The sequence below is a fragment of the Cetorhinus maximus genome, unplaced genomic scaffold (assembly GCF_964194155.1).
Source record: "Cetorhinus maximus unplaced genomic scaffold, sCetMax3.hap1.1 HAP1_SCAFFOLD_362, whole genome shotgun sequence".
NCBI classification, from domain to species: Eukaryota; Metazoa; Chordata; class Chondrichthyes; order Lamniformes; family Cetorhinidae; genus Cetorhinus; species Cetorhinus maximus.
Genome location: NW_027596308.1, coordinates 378,363 through 397,500, shown reverse-complemented (window position 1 = coordinate 397,500; position 19,138 = coordinate 378,363). Strand labels below are relative to the sequence as shown.

Genomic DNA, 19,138 nt, shown 5'->3' with positions numbered 1-19,138 from the left:
GACCCCCGACACCGCCCGCACAGAGACCCCCGACACCGCCCGCACAGAGACCCCCGACACCGCCCGCACAGAGACCCCCGACACCGCCCGCACAGAGACCCCCGACACCGCCCGCACAGAGACCCCCGACACCGCCCGCACAGAGACCCCCGACACCGCCCGCACAGAGACCCCCGACACCGCCCGCACAGAGACCCCCGACACCGCCCGCACAGAGACCCCCGACACCGTCCGCACAGAGACCCCCAGCTCACCCCGTCCGCACAGAGACCCCCTCCCCGATACAGTCCCCAGACCCCCCCACTCTAACGCTGCAGATGCTGCCGGATAATTCGGTACCTGAGTGATGTTGACCATCAGATGCTTCATGTCCTGTGATACCTGTTCGACCCTCCTGGTTACCTGCTCCAGCTGCTGCTGTAGAGACCTCAGCTCCTTCTCCTGGTGAACTTTAACATCCTGGAAACAACACGAGGAATATTACACTCCATCCGTCCATATCCATCATCATCCAACAGCAGGAGGCCATTCAGCCCCTCTCCAGCCTGTTACACAGGAACAGGAGACCATTCAGCCCCTCTCCAGCCTGTTACACAAGAACAGGAGGAGGCCATTCAGCCCCTCTACAGCCTGTTACACAGGAACAGGAGGCCATTCAGCCCCTCTTGAGCCTGTTATTAGCCATCAGTACAAAGTGGTTGGAGCACAAGAGTAAAGAATTCCTGCTACAATTGGACAAGGCTTTGTAGAGAGCAGGCCAGGAATAACGGGCAAGGAGGAGATACAGCAAAGGTTCATCGGATTGGTCCCAGTCCTACACTAAGAGACTAAATGGAGTCTATACTCACTGGAGTTTAGGAGACAGAGATGATTTCATTGCAACATTCATATTTCTGAAGGGACTGGGTAAGGCCGGGACTGTAAAGGTTACTTTTCCTCAAATATAAAAGGAAAATAATACAAAGGCTGGAAATCGGAAATAAAAACTAAAACAGCATCTGACGAGAGGTCATTGACCCGAAACCTTCACTTTGTCTCTCTTAAATACTGCCCGACCTGCTGAGTTTTTCCCGCTTTTTTTGTTCTTATTTGTTTTTCATCTGCCTGGCGATTGTAAAATACAGCGGGAGAGGGAGAGAGAGAGAGAGACGGGGCAGAGTCTCAGGGTAAGGGGGCCGACCGTTCTGGACTGAGACGTGGAGAAGTTTCTTCACTCCGAGGGTTGGGAATCTTTGGAATTCTCTCCCCCGGAAAGAGTTGCGGATTCTCCATCGTTGAGCACGTTCAACCATCTGGGTCACTCACTCATGCCCCTTCAGGGAGAGAAATCTGCCGTCCTTACCCTGTCTGGCCTACACGTGACTCCAGACCCCCACACACAGCCCATGTGGTAACTGCCCCTCTGAAATGGCAGAGGCAGACGCACAGCTCAAGGGGCATTTAGGGATGGGCAACAGGGGCCTGGCCTGGCCAGCAATGCCCACACCCCCGGGGAATAATAAAAACCAGCCTCTCCTCAATCCTCACACCAAAATGTAGCCCTTGACAATTGTGTGTTCGATTTGTCTGCCCACTGTACCCATCGGGTCTTTGTCCTGTTCCAGTCCCCCTCCTCTCCTCACATCATTCACCTCGATTCAGCAAAGCGCTCAGAGTCAGGGGAGCTTCTCCTCGATTGGGAGAAAGGCTGGTAGGGGGGATTAGATTTAGACGCAAGCACGTGTCAATACCACCTCCTAACAACAAGGCTTCTCACCTCTTCAGGCTCCCGCGATGACGATAGAGTGTTCCCAGCTACCTCCATCTGAAGGACCATCTGCTCAGCCTCCTGTGTGGGAAAAAAAACCCAAGCGGAGGGTTAAGGGTGAGGGGGTAAGAGATACAAAGCAGCGAAGGGATACAGCGAGTCTGGGGTGGTCACTGACTCCAGGGACAGCCGCGTGACAACGCAGAGAACGCTCACAATCGCCACTCCTTCCCCGGAGAAGGGACAGGCAGAAATGATCCTTCACAAATCAGCCCGGGGACTTGTGCAGGAGGGGAATTGTTCAGGACAGAGCTGCTCATCGGGAGGTGGGGGGTTGTCCAGGTCCGGTTATCTCAGCCCACTGGCTGCCTGGCCAAGCAGGACCCGCAGAAAATCCGGCAACTTCGCTTGGGATAAATCCCATCCTTACCTGCGTGAAGGTAAACTTCTCGGTGTGTGTGAAGCGGGAACCTTTGGAGTCAGTGACGGCCTTCCCGGTGTTATAGGACTGGAGTATACGTGTCAGGTCGGGATCGGAAGGCAGTGAACTCTGCGCCCCGAAGCCTTGCTGCACGGTCTGTTGGAAGTGTTCCTGTATCCGTTTCTGGAGCCGCTGGCCTTTTCTCGCTTTGTACTCCTGAGGAGGGGAAAGCAAAGAGATTTTGAAATCGAGGGAGAGTCTGTGCACAGGAATAGCCCAGACCGGCGACACTAGAGCCCAGAGGGGGAAATTATACCCCAAGTTACAGAGAAACAAAACCGACTCTAGGAGGCAAACCGAGCAGGAGGAGCTGGTGGCGATAAGACAGCAGGATGTTCCGACACTGTTTGTCACCAGCTGCTGTAACCCATACAAAACCCTTCCCCATTAACACTGGCACAGGAAGCCGAGGGAGAGCTGGGACCTACATTAAAGAGGTGGTGGAGTGAGGGACTTGGTGGCTCTGGCGCAGACCATCAGCAACGTTGTTAAATAGCGTCAGCTAGAAATAGGGCGAGGGGTACGTTGTCTGGACAAGGGAAGGGATATCACTTTGTCCTTGTACTAGTTCTTGGGCAGACCCTCACTCGGAATTCTCCCCCTCAGTTTTGGTCTCGTTACAAAGTGGGTGATCCTGAGGTTTAGGAAGGGGTACAGGAGGTGAGTCACCAGGACCAGTTCCCAGTATTCGGAATACCAGGAGCTATCAATTCCCAGTGTAAAGCGATTTGTTATTCAGACAGGCTGAAAGCGGGGACCTGGGTTATGTAAAACCGAGACGTGGTTACCAGGTGGTTCCCCTCCCGGTGGACCGAAGACAGGCTGGTGTCTTGCTCAGTGGACACTGATTCCACCAAACTCCTTAAAGGGAAAGCTAGGCATTGTCTCTGGCTGAAGGAGAGCATCACCGCCCCAACAAAGAGGCACAACCTCAGGCAATTCAGGGTCCGAACAACCTCCTGGGCTGGTTTCCATGGGTCAGGCGGCTCGGAGAATAATCTCCTGGAGTTTTTAACCTTCATATCTGCCTGGGTTTTGGTTTCTTGCCTTTCCCAGGAGGTCTTCGGGTAAGGTCGGGGGGGGGGAGAGTTATGTTGAGGTACACAGGCTCTCCCAATCGTACGGAATAGGCTGAAGACTCTGTTCATCGATGTTTTGTTTTAGAGTAGAGAGAGAGCCAGGGCAAAGTGTCCCCTTGTTCCTCCAGTGTGTGTGTGTGTGTGTCAGGTGTGGCTCAGTGGGTAGCAACCTCACCTCTGAATCACAAGCCCCCTGCTTCAAATCCCGCTCCAGGCTTAGAGCATAAGAATCGAGGCTGACGCGGGAGGGCAGCCCTGAGGGAGTGCAGCACTGTCAGGGGTGCTGTTTCCCACCTGAAGTGTTATGCAAAAGATCCCAGGGCAGTATTTGGAATAACAGCAGGAGGGAGTTCTCCCTGGTGTTCAGGCCAGTACTTACCCCTTAACCAGCATCACAAAACACAGATTACGCAAGTCATCATCACATTGCTGTTTACGGGATCTTGCTGTGCACAAATTGGCTGCCGAGTTTCCTGCATTAAAACAGCGACTACACTTTGAAAAGAATTTCATTGGCTCACATCTGGTGGTGGTGGTGGTGGTGAAAAACACCTTATAAATGCAAGTTTTTCTGTACATAAAGCGAGACCCTCTCTCTCTCCCACCCACCCACTGTCGAAGCTGTGGAATTTTATTTAAAGAGGGTCAGAGGTCGACACATCAGCGGGATTTCCGGGCACATACCTCAGGAGAAAGGCGAGACATGAGACCTTGGCTGTTCCACTCCATCTCCCACTCCTGAACCGCGCTCACATCAGCGGCCGCCCGCTCCAGCAGCGAGGCCGCGACAGAGTGCTGCTGGCAGAGCTGGGCGGTGATAGGAGGGAGGTAGCGATCGTAATACTCCTTCACTTCTACAAAATAAAACACAAAGCAAAGCAGCCGTCAGCACAGTGCAACTCCCAGAAACGGATGCTGGGATGGAATAACTGACACGGCACACCTTAAACATGTCGACAACATTGTGTTTACCAATCAGCTGGAGTTAGACTGCTTTGTGAGTTGCACCCATTCTTACAATAAAAAACACTATATAAACACCACACTACAGCCAACAGTCTACAGAGTCTATTTAAATACCACACTACAGCCAACAGTCTACAGAGTCTATTTAAATACCACACTACAGCCAACAGTCTACAGAGTCTATTTAACTACCACACTACAGCCAACAGTCTACAGAGTCTATTTAAATACCACACTACAGCCAACAGTCTACAGAGTCTATTTAAATACCACACTACAGCCAACATTCTACAGAGTCTATTTAAATACCACACTACAGCCAACAGTCTACAGAGTCTATTTAAACACCACACTACAGCCAACATTCTACAGAGTCTATTTAAATACCACACTACAGCCAACAGTCTACAGAGTCTATTTAAATACCACACTACAGCCAATAGTCTACAGAGTCTATTTAAATACACAATGCCACCAACAGTCTACAGAGTCTATTTAAATACCACACTACAGCCAAGAGTCTACAGAGTCTATTTAAATACCACACTACAGCCAACAGTCTACAGAGTCTGTTTAAATACCACACTACAGCCAACAGTCTACAGAGTCTATTTAAATACCACACTACAGCCAAGAGTCGACAGAGTCTACTTAAATACACAATGCCACCAACAGTCTACAGAGTCTATTTAAATACCACACTACAGCCAACAGTCTACAGAGTCTATTTAAATACCACACTACAGCCAATAGTCTACAGAGTCTATTTAAATACACAATGCCACCAACAGCCTACAGAGTCTATTTAAATACCACATTACAGCCAAGAGTCTACAGAGTCTATTTAAGTACACAATGCCACCAACAGTCTACAGAGTCTATTTAAATACCACACTACAGCCAACAGTCTACAGAGTCTGTTTAAATACCACACCACAGCCAGTCTACAGAGTCTATTTAAATACCACACCATAGCCAGTCTACAGAGTCTATTTAAATACCCACTACAGCCAACAGTCTAGAGTCTATTTAAATACCACACTACAGACAACAGTCTACAGAGTCTATTTAAATACCACACTACAGCCAACAGTCTACAGAGTCTATTTAAATACCACACTACAGCCAGTCTACAGAGTCTATTTAAATACCACACAACAGCCAACAGTCTACAGGGTCTACTTAAATACCACACTACGGCCAACAGTCTACAGAGTCTATTTAAATACCACACTACAGCCAACAGTCTACAGTGTCTGTTTAAATACCACACTACAGCCAACAGTCTACAGTCTATTTAAATACACAATGCCACCAACAGTCTACAGAGTGTTTAAATACCACACTACAGCCAGTCTACAGAGTCTATTTAAATACCACACAACAGCCAACAGTCTACAGAGTCTATTTAAATACCACACTACAGCCAACAGTCTACAGAGTCTATTTAAATGTCACACTACAGCCAACAGTCTACAGAGTCTATTTAAATACCACACTACAGCCAACAGTCTACAGAGTCTATTTAAATACCACACTACAGCCAACAGTCTACAGAGTCTATTTAAATACCACACTACAGCCAACAGTCTACAGAGTCTATTTAAATACCACACTACAGCCAACAGTCTACAGAGTCTATTTAAATACCACACTATAGCCAACAGTCTACAGAGTCTATTTAAATGTCACACTACAGCCAACAGTCTACAGAGTCTGTTTAACTACCACACTACAGCCAGTCTACAGAGTCTATTTAAATATCACACTACAGCCAACAGTCTAGAGTCTATTTAAATACCACACTACAGCCAACAGTCTATAGTGTCTATTTAAATGTCACACTACAGCCAACAGTCTACAGTGTCTATTTAAATGTCACACTACAGCCAACAATCTACAGAGTCTATTTAAATACCACACTACAGCCAACAGTCTACAGTGTCTGTTTAAATACCACACTACAGCCAACAGTCTACAGTCTATTTAAATACACAATGCCACCAACAGTCTACAGAGTGTTTAAATACCACACTACAGCCAGTCTACAGAGTCTATTTAAATACCACACAACAGCCAACAGTCTACAGAGTCTATTTAAATACCACACTACAGCCAACAGTCTACAGAGTCTATTTAAATACCACACTACGGCCAACAGTCTGAAGAGTCTATTTAAATACCACATTACAGCCAACAATCTGAAGAGTCCATTTAAATACCACACTACAGCCAACAGTCTACAGAGTTTATTTAAATACCACACTACAGCCAATAGTCTACAGAGTCTATTTAAATACACAATGCCACCAACAGTCTACAGAGTCTATTTAAATACCACACTACAGCCAACAGTCTACAGAGTCTGTTTACATACCACACTACAGCCAGTCTACAGAGTCTATTTAAATATCACACTACAGCCAACAGTCTAGAGTCTATTTAAATACCACACTACAGCCAACAGTCTACAGAGTCTATTTAAATACCACACTACAGCCAACAGTCTACAGAGTCTATTTAAATACCACACTATAGCCAGTCTACAGAGTGTTTAAATACCACACTACAGCCAGTCTACAGTCTATTTAAATACCACACTACAGCCAACAGTCTACAGAGTGTTTAAATACCACACTACAGCCAGTCTACAGAGTCTATTTAAATGTCACACTACAGCCAACAGTCTACAGAGTCTATTTAAATACCACACTACAGCCAACAGTCTGAAGAGTTTATTTAAATACCACATTACAGCCAACAGTCTGAAGAGTCCATTTAAATACCACACTACAGCCAACAGTCTACAGAGTCTGTTTAAATACCACACTACAGCCAGTCTACAGAGTCTATTTAAATATCACACTACAGCCAACAGTCTAGAGTCTATTTAAATACCACACTACAGCCAACAGTCTACAGAGTCTATTTAAATACCACACTATAGCCAGTCTACAGAGTGTTTAAATACCACACTACAGCCAGTCTACAGTCTATTTAAATACCACACTACAGCCAACAGTCTACAGAGTCTATTTAAATACCACACTACAGCCAACAGTCTACAGTCTATTTAAATACCACACTACAGCCAACAGTCTACAGAATGTTTAAATACCACACTACAGCCAGTCTACAGAGTCTATTTAAATGTCACACTACAGCCAACAGTCTACAGAGTCTATTTAAATACCACATTACAGCCAACAGTCTACAGTGTCTATTTAAATGTCACACTACAGCCAACAGTCTACAGAGTCTATTTAAATGTCACATCACAGCCAACAGTCTACAGAGTCTATTTAAATACCACACTACAGCCAACAGTCTATAGTGTCTATTTAAATGTCACACTACAGCCAACAGTCTACAGAGTCTATTTAAATACCACACTACAGCCAACAGTCTGCAGAGTCTATTTAAATACCACACTACAGCCAACAGTCTACAGAGTCTATTTAAATACCACACTACAGCCAACAGTCTACAGAGTCTATTTAAATACCACACTACAGCCAACAGTCTACAGAGTCTATTTAAATACCACACTACAGCCAACAGTCTACAGAGTCTATTTAAATACCACACTACAGCCAACAGTCTGCAGAGTCTATTTAAATACCACACTACAGCCAACAGTCTACAGAGTCTCTTTAAATACCACACTACAGCCAACAGTCTACAGAGTCTATTTAAATACCACACTACAGCCAATAGTCTACAGAGTGTATTTAAATACCACACTACAGCCAAGAGTCTACAGAGTCTATTTAAATACCACACTACAGCCAACAGTCTACAGAGTCTGTTTAAATACCACACTACAGCCAACAGTCTACAGAGTCTGTTTAAATACCACACTACAGCCAGTCTACAGAGTCTATTTAAATACCACACTACAGCCAACAGTCTGCAGAGTCTATTTAAATACCACACAACAGCCAACAGTCTACAGAGTCTATTTAAATACCACACTACAGCCAACAGTCTACAGAGTCTATTTAAATACCACACTACGGCCAACAGTCTGAAGAGTCTATTTAAATACCACATTACAACCAACAATCTGAAGAGTCCATTTAAATACCACACTACAGCCAACAGTCTACAGAGTTTATTTAAATACCACACTACAGCCAATAGTCTACAGAGTCTATTTAAATACACAATGCCACCAACAGTCTACAGAGTCTATTTAAATACCACACTACAGCCAACAGTCTACAGAGTCTGTTTAAATACCACACTACAGCCAGTCTACAGAGTCTATTTAAATATCACACTACAGCCAACAGTCTAGAGTCTATTTAAATACCACACTACAGCCATCAGTCTACAGAGTCTATTTAAATACCACACTACAGCCAACAGTCTACAGAGTCTATTTAAATACCACACTATAGCCAGTCTACAGAGTGTTTAAATAACACACTACAGCCAGTCTACAGTCTATTTAAATACCACACTACAGCCAACAGTCTACAGAGTCTATTTAAATACCACACTACAGCCAACAGTCTACAGTCTATTTAAATACCACACTACAGCCAACAGTCTACACAGTGTTTAAATACCACACTACAGCCAGTCTATAGAGTCTATTTAAATGTCACACTACAGCCAACAGTCTACAGAGTCTATTTAAATACCACACTACAGACAACAGTCTACAGAGTCTGTTTAAATACCACACTACAGCCAGTCTACAGAGTCTATTTAAATATCACACTACAGCCAACAGTCTAGAGTCTATTTAAATACCACACTACAGCCAACAGTCTACAGAGTCTATTTAAATGTCACACTACAGCCAACAGTCTACAGTGTCTATTTAAATACCACACTACAGCCAACAGTCTACAGTGTCTGTTTAAATACCACACTACAGCCAACAGTCTACAGTCTATTTAAATACACAATGCCACCAACAGTCTACAGAGTGTTTAAATACCACACCACAGCCAGTCTACAGAGTCTATTTAAATACCACACAACAGCCAACAGTCTACAGAGTCTATTTAAATACCACACTACAGCCAACAGTCTACAGAGTCTATTTAAATACCACACTACGACCAACAGTCTGAAGAGTCTATTTAAATACCACATTACAGCCAACAGTCTGAAGAGTCCATTTAAATACCACACTACAGCCAACAGTCTACAGAGTTTATTTAAATACCACACTACAGCCAATAGTCTACAGAGTCTATTTAAATACACAATGCCACCAACAGTCTACAGAGTCTATTTAAATACCACACTACAGCCAACAGTCTACAGAGTCTGTTTACATACCACACTACAGCCAGTCTACAGAGTCTATTTAAATATCACACTACAGCCAACAGTCTAGAGTCTATTTAAATACCACACTACAGCCAACAGTCTACAGAGTCTATTTAAATACCACACTACAGCCAACAGTCTACAGAGTCTATTTAAATACCACACTATAGCCAGTCTACAGAGTGTTTAAATACCACACTACAGCCAGTCTACAGTCTATTTAAATACCACACTACAGCCAACAGTCTACAGAGTGTTTAAATACCACACTACAGCCAGTCTACAGAGTCTATTTAAATGTCACACTACAGCCAACAGTCTACAGAGTCTATTTAAATACCACACTACAGCCAACAGTCTACAGTGTCTATTTAAATGTCACACTACAGCCAACAGTCTACAGAGTCTATTTAAATGTCACACTACAGCCAACAGTCTACAGAGTCTATTTAAATACCACACTACAGCCAACAGTCTATAGTGTCTATTTAAATGTCACACTACAGCCAACAGTCTACAGTGTCTATTTAAATGTCACACTACAGCCAACAGTCTACAGTGTCTATTTAAATGTCACACTACAGCCAACAGTCTACAGAGTTTTATAAAAGCCGTCTTTAAGGTAAACTGAACTCAGGGCCGGAACTGTTCGAATGTCTCCGAATGAAATCAAGGTGATTGTTTCAGTGAATTGAAGCGATGAAAGGATAGTTCCACAATACAAATTAGAATCGGTCCTCGCTGTAATGTACCCCGTTTTAAGTCTTTTCTATTTAGTGGAGGGTTTTGTTTTAAAGTTGTTTCATGCCGGGTGTGAGATAGGGTCACCTTACCTGATCAGCGCCAATTCGGAGCTGGTCCCACACCAGGACACTCCCTCCCCCTCAAAACTCCCCCAACCGAGCACCAAACCCAACCAGCCCCCACCCCACCAAGCCCCACCCAGCCCCCACCCCACCAAGCCCCACCCAGCCCCCAAGCCCCACCCCACCCCCACCCCACCCCAGCCCCCAAGCCCCACCCAGCCCCCACCAAGCCCCACCCCACCCCAGCCCCACCCAGCCCCCAAGCCCCACCCAGCCCCCAAGCCCCACCCAGCCCCCACCAAGCCTCACCCCACCCCAGCCCCACCCCAGCCCCACCCCAGCCCCACCCGCCCCAGCCCACCCAGCCCCCAAGCCCCACCCAGCCCCCAAGCCCCACCCAGCCCCCCAAGCCCCCACCCAGCCCCCCACCCCGCCAGCCCCCACCCCGCCCAGGATGTAGGACGCGGGTGGTAAGTAGAAAGCAGATATTTATTTTCCATTGTGCACTGTCAGGGAAGGGAGACGGGCAACTCCCTCTGTAAAATCCTGCAGGTTAGATATAAACTCAAGCTCAGCCATAAGATATATAAATGGCAGAGATCATGAATATTCAATAGGAAAGCGCTGTAAACAGCAGCGACTCAGTACAGTCCAAACTGCCTGGAATCTGCACAGCCCACCTTGCGGAGTTCTCTTCCCAGTGGGATCGTTTCCGGGTAAACTGAGAGGCTGAGCTCGGAATGTCTTCATCAGGTGAGAGGTCTGGAACAGAGGCAAAGGAAGGTTACAACCCTCGGTCTGGCAGACGGTTAACTCTCCGACTGTCGGTGGCTCCTTTCCTACAGCCCAGACTGATCAGCCCCAGTCAGACAGTAACACAAACAGGGAGCGAGGCAGAGAGGCAGCGAGGCAGAGAGGCAGAGAGGCAGAGAGGGAGCAGGGGAAAGGTGTGTAGAGGGAGCAGGGGAAAGGTGTGTACCTGGAGAATTGGAAAGCAGTGAATGTGAACTGGGTATCTTTCTTTTCCCACCTATTTTTAAATTTATCTCAATCTATTGTTTTATCTCCACCTTTCAGCCCATTTCAATCCCTTCCCCCGACCCCAGCCCCACTAGAGCCCTCTGCCACTAGCTTGCCCTGCTTTCTACCCTTAATGTCCCCATTAGCATATTCCTCAGCTCATATCACCACCCTCAACACCCCTTTGTCCTTTGGTCTGTGACATCATCGGCAATCTCCACCTATCACTGGCCCCCTATCCAGCTCTACCAGTCCCACCCCCCCTTTAAACCAGCTTCTATTTCACCCCCTTTCTCTATTTCCTCAGTTCTGTTGAAGAGTCACACGGAGTTGAGGCGTTGACTGTGTCCCTCTCCGCAGACGCTATCAGACTTGCGGAGTTTCTCCAGCTGGGTTTGTTTCTGTATAAATACGTGTCGGTTGGAGTGAAGGAGAGTTTGAGGCGATGTGACAAGGGGTCAGAGCTGGACCAGCCCCGCTCTCTGTACATCTGAACGGTTTGGGTGCAGGGCAAGGCCCACAACACCCCGGGGAATGCTCATACCCCCGGAGGCAATGCCCACACCCCCCTACTACCCTCCCAGGGGCAACACCCACACCACACCCCCCAGCTCCTCCCCCCCCAGGGGCAACACCCACACCCCACCCCCCCCAGCTCCTCCCCCCGGGGACAACACCCACACCACACCCCCCCAGCTCCTCCCCCCGGGGACAACACCCACACCCCACCCCCCCAGCTCCTCCCCCCGGGGACAACACCCACACCCCCTCCCCCCCCGGGGCAACACCCACACCCCACCCCCCGGCTCCTCCCTCCAGCGGCAACACCCACACCCCCTCCCCCCCGGGGCAACACCCACACCCCCTCCCCCCCCGGGGCAACACCCACACCCCCTCCCCCCCCGGGGCAACACCCACACCCCACCCCCCGGCTCCTCCCCCCCCGGGGCAACACCCACACCCCCTCCCCCCCCGGGGCAACACCCACACCCCCTCCCCCCCGGGGCAACACCCACACCCCCCTCCCCCCCGGGGCAACACCCACACCACACCCCCCCAGCTCCTCCCCCCCGGGGACAACACCCACACCCCACCCCCCAGCTCCTCCCTCCAGGGGCAACACCCACACCCCACCCCCCCAGCTCCTCCCCCCCAGGGGCAACACCCACACCCCACCCCCCCAGCTCCTCCCCCCAGGGCCAACACCCACACCCCACCCCCCCAGCTCCTCCCCCCGGGGACAACACCCACACCCCACCCCCCCAGCTCCTCCCCCTCCAGGGGCAACACCCACACCACACCCCCCCAGCTCCTCCCCCCCCAGGGGCAACACCCACACCCCACCCCCCCAGCTCCTCCCCCCCCAGGGGCAACACCCACACCCCACCCCCCCAGCTCCTCCCCCCAGGGCCAACACCCACACCCCACCCCCCCAGCTCCTCCCCCTCCAGGGGCAACACCCACACCACACCCCCCCAGCTCCTCCCCCCCCAGGGGCAACACCCACACCCCACCCCCCAGCTCCTCCCCCCGGGGACAACACCCACACCCCACCCCCCCAGCTCCTCCCCCCCCAGGGGCAACACCCACACCACACCCCCCCAGCTCCTCCCCCCCCAGGGGCAACACCCACACCCCACCCCCCCAGCTCCTCCCCCCCAGGGGCAACACCAACACCCCCCGCCCCCCCCCCCCCCCCCCCCGGGGCAACACCCACACCCCACCCCCCAGCTCCTCCCCCAGGGGCAACACCCACACCCCACCCCCCAGCTCCTCCCTCCAGGGGCAACACCCACACCCCACCCCCCCAGCTCCTCCCCCCGGGGACAACACCCACACCCCACCCCCCCAGCTCCTCCCCCCCCCGGGGCAACACCCACACCCCACCCCCCCAGCTCCTCCCCCCCAGGGGCAACACCCACAACCCACCCCCCCAGCTCCTCCCCCCCCCAGGGGCAACACCAACACCCCCCGCCCCCCCCCCCGGGGCAACACCCACACCCCACCCCCCAGCTCCTCCCCCCAGGGCAACACCCACACCCCACCCCCCAGCTCCTCCCTCCAGGGGCAACACCCACCCCCCCCCCCCCCCCCGGGGCAACACCCACACCCCACCCCCCCAGCTCCTCCCCCCAGGGGCAACACCCACAACCCACCCCCCCAGCTCCTCCCCCCGGGGACAACACCCACACCCCACCCCCCCAGCTCCTCCCCCCAGGGACAACACCCACACCCCCTCCCCCCCCGGGGCAACACCCACACCCCCTCCCCCCCCGGGGCAACACCCACACCCCCTCCCCCCCCGGGGCAACACCCACACCCCCTCCCCCCCCGGGGCAACACCCACACCCCCTCCCCCCCCCGGGGCAACACCCACACCCCCTCCCCCCCCGGGGCAACACCCACACCCCCTCCCCCCCCGGGGCAACACCCACACCCCCTCCCCCCCCGGGGCAACACCCACACCCCCTCCCCCCCCGGGGCAACACCCACACCCCCTCCCCCCCCGGGGCAACACCCACACCCCCTCCCCCCCGGGGCAACACCCACACCCCCTCCCCCCCCGGGGCAACACCCACACCCCCTCCCCCCCCGGGGCAACACCCACACCCCCTCCCCCCCCCGGGGCAACACCCACAACCCACCCCCCGGCTCCTCCCCCCAGGGGCAACACCCACACCCCACAGGGGGGGAGGGGGTGAGGGGGGGGGGGGGGGGGGGGGGGGAGGGAGGTGCGGGGAGTTGGGGGGGGAGGGGAGGGAGGGGGGAGGGGAGGGAGGTTCCCAACCAGAGAGTTACTGAAACAGGGGAAGATTTACCCCAGTGAGCGGTCGATCCAGAGATCACTAGGTATTCAGGAGAAGAGATGGTCGGTACTAGGAATGGAAATGGATACAGAGGAGAGCAGAGCAGTGGAACTGGTCTAGTATATAGCTGGCACAAACATGGGCAGAATGGCCTCCTGTGAACACATTAGACTCCGCACACGTCAGACCAAACATACCAAACATTTTCAGAGAAGCTGCGCTGGGGGGTACAGCAAGCAGCTACACTCCTGGATCCAAAACTGTACCGGACACGTCCAGACTGAACAACGCAGGCGCAGAGCCACAGACAGAAACTAACCAGAGTCCAGAGCAGGGATGGAGTCCTGAGAGAAGGTGGAACCCAGGGCGCAGATAGTTGCTGCTTGATTTGGGAGGAAATGGATCGCTGGAGCACTGCAGATTTCCCTGTCACAGGAGCAGAAGCAGGTTAGAAATCGAATGCAGCAAAGTGCCACATGCTCACAAGCCCTTCCCCTCCCTCCCTGCCCTAAACAGACCAAAAGCCTTTTCTCTACTCATCATTTCCAAATCTGCCCCAAAACCCCTTCCCCAGCTCTTAACTACCCCCAGTACATTATATAGGGAAAGCGGCTTTTAAGACATTGTTATGAAGATGTGTTATACAAAACTTTCATTTATGTTGTGGCTGGACACACAGTTGAAAGTTCCTAAGCAAAGGACACTAGTCTACAATAGCGACCATGCTGCATTGCAGAAGTACACAAGCTGTTTATGGAGCCTGGGTCTATACAGCTCGCACAGGGCTCTCCGGGTGACATACTGAACTTTAATAGTTAGTCAGAGAGAGACAGCCACATGGGCGGCAGCCTTACTCCATGTCTCTCTCTCTCTCTCGGAAACCCCTCTCAAAGCTGAGCCATTTTGTGATTTGGAAAAACCCACCTGAAGATCTCATTGCTGCGAATGAAGCAGTCTGAAAGGAGAATTCCAAGTCAACCAGCCACGATTGCAGACCGACTGCTGCAGGGTGAAAAGGGACGCTTCCCACTTTCCTGGATGAGTGCAGCTCCCACAACCCTCAAGAAGCTCAACACCATCCAGGACAAAGCAGCCCCGCTTGATCGGCACCCCATCCACAAACATTCACTCCCTCCACCACCGACGCACAGGGGCAGCAGTGTGTGTACCATCTACAAGATGCACTGCAGCAACTCGCCAAGGCTCCTTCAACAGCACCTTCCAAACCTACAACCACTACCATCTAGAAGGACAAGGGCAGCAGACACACGGGGAACACCACCATTTCACCACCATCCCCTCCCTTCCCACATAACATCCCTTCACTCTCGATCCCTTTCACAAGGAGGAGCTTTCTCCCCATCTACCCAGACCCAGGCCTCTCACGATACTGAATATCTCCCGTCAAATGCAAGGGAGAGCGTTCTATTCCCGACCAAACCTGCCGGCTGATGTGCTGAGTCCATGCTGTCCCGAGGCAGCTTCTCCACCAGGAACATGAGGAGGCGCCGGATCTCGGGCTCGTTGCTGTACAGGAACGTCTGGTAGCCGATTTCCCCTTCGTATCCCAAATCCTAAACCCAAACAAACACAGACCGTGATTATCCGGCCTCAACAGCAAACCTCCCGGTCCCACCATGTCAGGCAGCAGTTGCTTAACAAAAGCACTAGGGCCCCCAAAGACAACTGGGGTCATTAGCTTGGAGACACCAGCTGGGGGTGAAACCCGGTGGGCACCGCGGGAACTGGGGTGTTTTATCGACCCCCCCCTTAAATCACATTTTGATTTGGTGTTTGCAAGTTTCCTTTAAATTTTGTCTTTGGTTTTGCAGTTGCCTAATTTAGGGGGCTGTGCTTATTTTGTCCCTTATTTTGTCAATTTAGTTTATTTGGTTGACTCCAAAAAAGAGTTAAACCTGGGGGGCTGGGCACTGGGGGGCTGGGCACTGGCCAGTTGTGGGGGGGGACCCATTCCTCAGAGACTCTGAGCCGCACCTACCTGACAAGCTTGTGCCAGGCTCATCCCAATCCGGAACCTGGCCGACATTCCCGGGGGAAGCAAGTGACTGATGCTGTTCCCAAGCGGGGGCTCAATTATTCGTAAGCAGCGCACGACCGTCTCCACAATGAGCTCCGTGGAAAACTGTTTGATGCTTTCTACGTCCTCCGGAATGGCACTGTGTGTGTGTGTGGGGAAAAAGAGAACAGTGAACGAGAAATCAGACATCCCCGGCCGTCCGGCCCTCAGTCCCACATCATCAAAGGAGAAAGTCAGTATCGGACACACAGGGATCCCCAGCGTCAGCAGCATTGGGAGCCTCAGGGGAGAGCTGGGGAAGACTCTTTCCCCCCCATCGGTTCGAGGGATGTCAGCATCACTGGCAATCGATTGCCCCCTTGAGAAGGTGGGGGGTGAGCCTCCTTCTTGAGCCGCTGCAGTCCCCGTGTGGTGTAGGTACACCCACCGTGCTGTTAGGGAGGGAGTTCCAGGATTTGGACCCAGCGACAGTGAAGGAACGGCCGATATATTTCCAAGTCAGGATGGTCAGTGGCTCGGAGGGGAACTTGCAGGTGGTGGTGTTCCCCATGTGTCTGCTGCCCTTGTCCTTCTAGGTGGTAGAGGTGGTGGGTTTGGGCGGCACTGTCGAAGGAGCCTTGGCGAGTTGCTGCAGTGCATCTTGTCGATGGTACACACACTGCTGCCCCTGTGCGTCGGTCGTGGAGGGAGTGAATGTTTGTGGATGGGGTGCCGATCAAGCAGGGGCTGCTTTGTCCTGGACGGTGTCGAGCTTCTTGAGTGTTGTGGGAGCTGCGCTCATCCAGGCAAGTGGGGAGTATTCCATCACACTCCTGACTTGTGCCTTGTCGATGGTGGACAGGCTTTGGGGGAGTCAGGAGGTGAGTTACTCTCCGCAGGATTCCCAGCCTCTGACCTGCTCTTGTAGCCACAGTATTTATATGGCCGGGTCCAGTTCAGTTTCTGGTCAATGGTAACCCCCAGGATGTCGATAGTGGGGGATTCAGTGATGTTAATGCCATTGAATGTCAAAGGGCGATGGTTAGATTCTCTCTTGTTGGAAATGGTCATTGCCTGACACTTGTGTGGCGCGAATGTCTGAATGGAACAGATTCTGGGGCAAGATTCGGCCTGGGGGCCCGTGGTACAGGTGTGTCACTCCGCCTGGTTGGGGGCTCGTCTATCTCTCTCTCTCCCTCTCTCTCGGCTGTGGCCTTGGGGAAGGACCGAGGGCCGGTCTATGGGTCTGCCAGAGTTTGGGGGTGGGGGGGGGGGGGGGGGTCTGTCTGTCCGTCCGGGGGAGGGGGGTGGTGTCTGTCTGTCTGGGGAGGGGGGGGTCTGTCTGTCTGGGGAGGGGGGGGTCTGTCTGTCTGGGGAGGGGGGGGTCTGTCTGTCTGGGGAGGGGGGGTCTGCCTGTCTGGGGAGGGGGGGTCTGTCTGTCTGGGGAGGGGGGGTCTGTCTGTCTGGGGAGGGGGGGTCTGTCTGTCTGGGGAGGGGGGGTCTGTCTGTCTGGGGAGGGGGGGGTCTGTCTGTCTGGGGAGGGGGGGGTCTGTCTGTCTGGGGAGGGGGGGTCTGTCTGTCTGGGGAGGGGGGGGTCTGTCTGTCTGGGGAGGGGGGGGTCTGTCTGTCTGGGGAGGGGGGGTCTGTCTGTCTGGGGAGGGGGGGGTCTGTCTGTCTGGGGAGGGGGGGGTCTGTCTGTCTGGGGAGGGGGGGGTCTGTCTGTCTGGGGAGGGGGGGGTCTGTCTGTCTGGGGAGGGGGGGGTCTGTCTGTCTGGGGAGGGGGGGGTCTGTCTGTCTGGGGAGGGGGGGGTCTGTCTGTCTGGGGAGGGGGGGTCTGTCTGTCTGGGGAGGGGGGGGTCTGTCTGTCTGGGGAGGGGGGGGTCTGTCTGTCTGGGGAGGGGGGGGTCTGTCTGTCTGGGGAGGGGGGGGTCTGTCTGTCTGGGGAGGGGGGGGTCTGTCTGTCTGGGGAGGGGGGGGTCTGTCTGTCTGGGGAGGAGGGGGTCTGTCTGTCTGGGGAGGGGGGGGTCTGTCTGTCTGGGGAGGGGGGGGTCTGTCTGTCTGGGGAGGGGGGGGTCTGTCTGTCTGGGGAGGGGGGGGTCTGTCTGTCTGGGGAGGGGGGGGTCTGTCTGTCTGGGGAGGGGGGGTCTGTCTGTCTGGGGAGGGGGGGTCTGTCTGTCTGGGGAGGGGGGGGTCTGTCTGTCTGGGGAGGGGGGGGTCTGTCTGTCTGGGGAGGGGGGGGTCTGTCTGTCTGGGGAGGGGGGTCTGTCTGGGGAGGGGGGTCTGTCTGGGGAGGGGGTCTGTCTGGGGAGGGGGTCTGTCTGGGGAGGGGGTCTGTCTGGGGAGGGGGGGTCTGTCTGGAGAGGGGGGGGTCTGTCTGGGGGGGGGGGGGAGTCTGTCTGGGGAGGGGGGCGGGGTCTGTCTGGGGAGGGGGGGGATCCCGGGCTCTGACCTGCCGGTTTGCGCCAGGGCGCGGATGAGGATCCGGTCCACCTCCTCCATGGCTCCGGGGCTCCGGGGGTCCGGGGGTCGGTGTCTCTCTGTCTCTGTTTGTGTGACTGCGCCGCCGCCTTCTTGTTTCCGGAAGTTCCGGGACCGGAAGTGAGGTGAAGCCGCGGGGCCGCCGGGATTTGTAGTTTTTACCCAAAGGTCAACTCACTGACTTAAAGAGACCCTGTCCCAGTGACCAGTCTTAAAGGGACCCTGTCCCAGTGACCAGTCTTAAAGAGACCCTGTCCCAGTGACCAGTCTTAAAGGGACCCTGTCCCAGTGACCAGTCTTAAAGAGACCCTGTCCCAGTGACCAGTCTTAAAGGGACCCTGTCCTTGTGATCAGTCTTAAAGAGACCCTGTCCCTGTGATCAATCTTAAAGGGACCCTGTCCCTGTTATCAGTCTTAAAGAGACCCTGTCCCTGTGATCAGTCTTAAA

At 52.9% G+C, this 19,138-nt stretch overlaps 1 protein-coding gene across 1 annotated transcript in view; it reads right to left on the bottom strand.

Moving 5' to 3' along the window:
* The window catches only part of ccdc22 (CCC complex scaffolding subunit CCDC22), a 30,449-nt gene extending 11,664 nt beyond the window's left edge, over window positions 1-18,785 (bottom strand). Inside the window, exons 1-9 of the mRNA XM_078535269.1 lie at window positions 18,662-18,785; window positions 16,195-16,372; window positions 15,637-15,769; window positions 14,515-14,621; window positions 11,049-11,130; window positions 3,992-4,161; window positions 2,178-2,384; window positions 1,757-1,828; window positions 340-459 (exon numbers count right to left, since the gene is read on the bottom strand). Coding sequence (XP_078391395.1) covers window positions 340-459; window positions 1,757-1,828; window positions 2,178-2,384; window positions 3,992-4,161; window positions 11,049-11,130; window positions 14,515-14,621; window positions 15,637-15,769; window positions 16,195-16,372; window positions 18,662-18,711 — 1,119 coding nt within the window. The 5' untranslated portion in view covers window positions 18,712-18,785. The remainder of the gene's footprint in view (window positions 1-339; window positions 460-1,756; window positions 1,829-2,177; window positions 2,385-3,991; window positions 4,162-11,048; window positions 11,131-14,514; window positions 14,622-15,636; window positions 15,770-16,194; window positions 16,373-18,661) is intronic.
* Window positions 18,786-19,138: the final 353 nt, after the last annotated feature.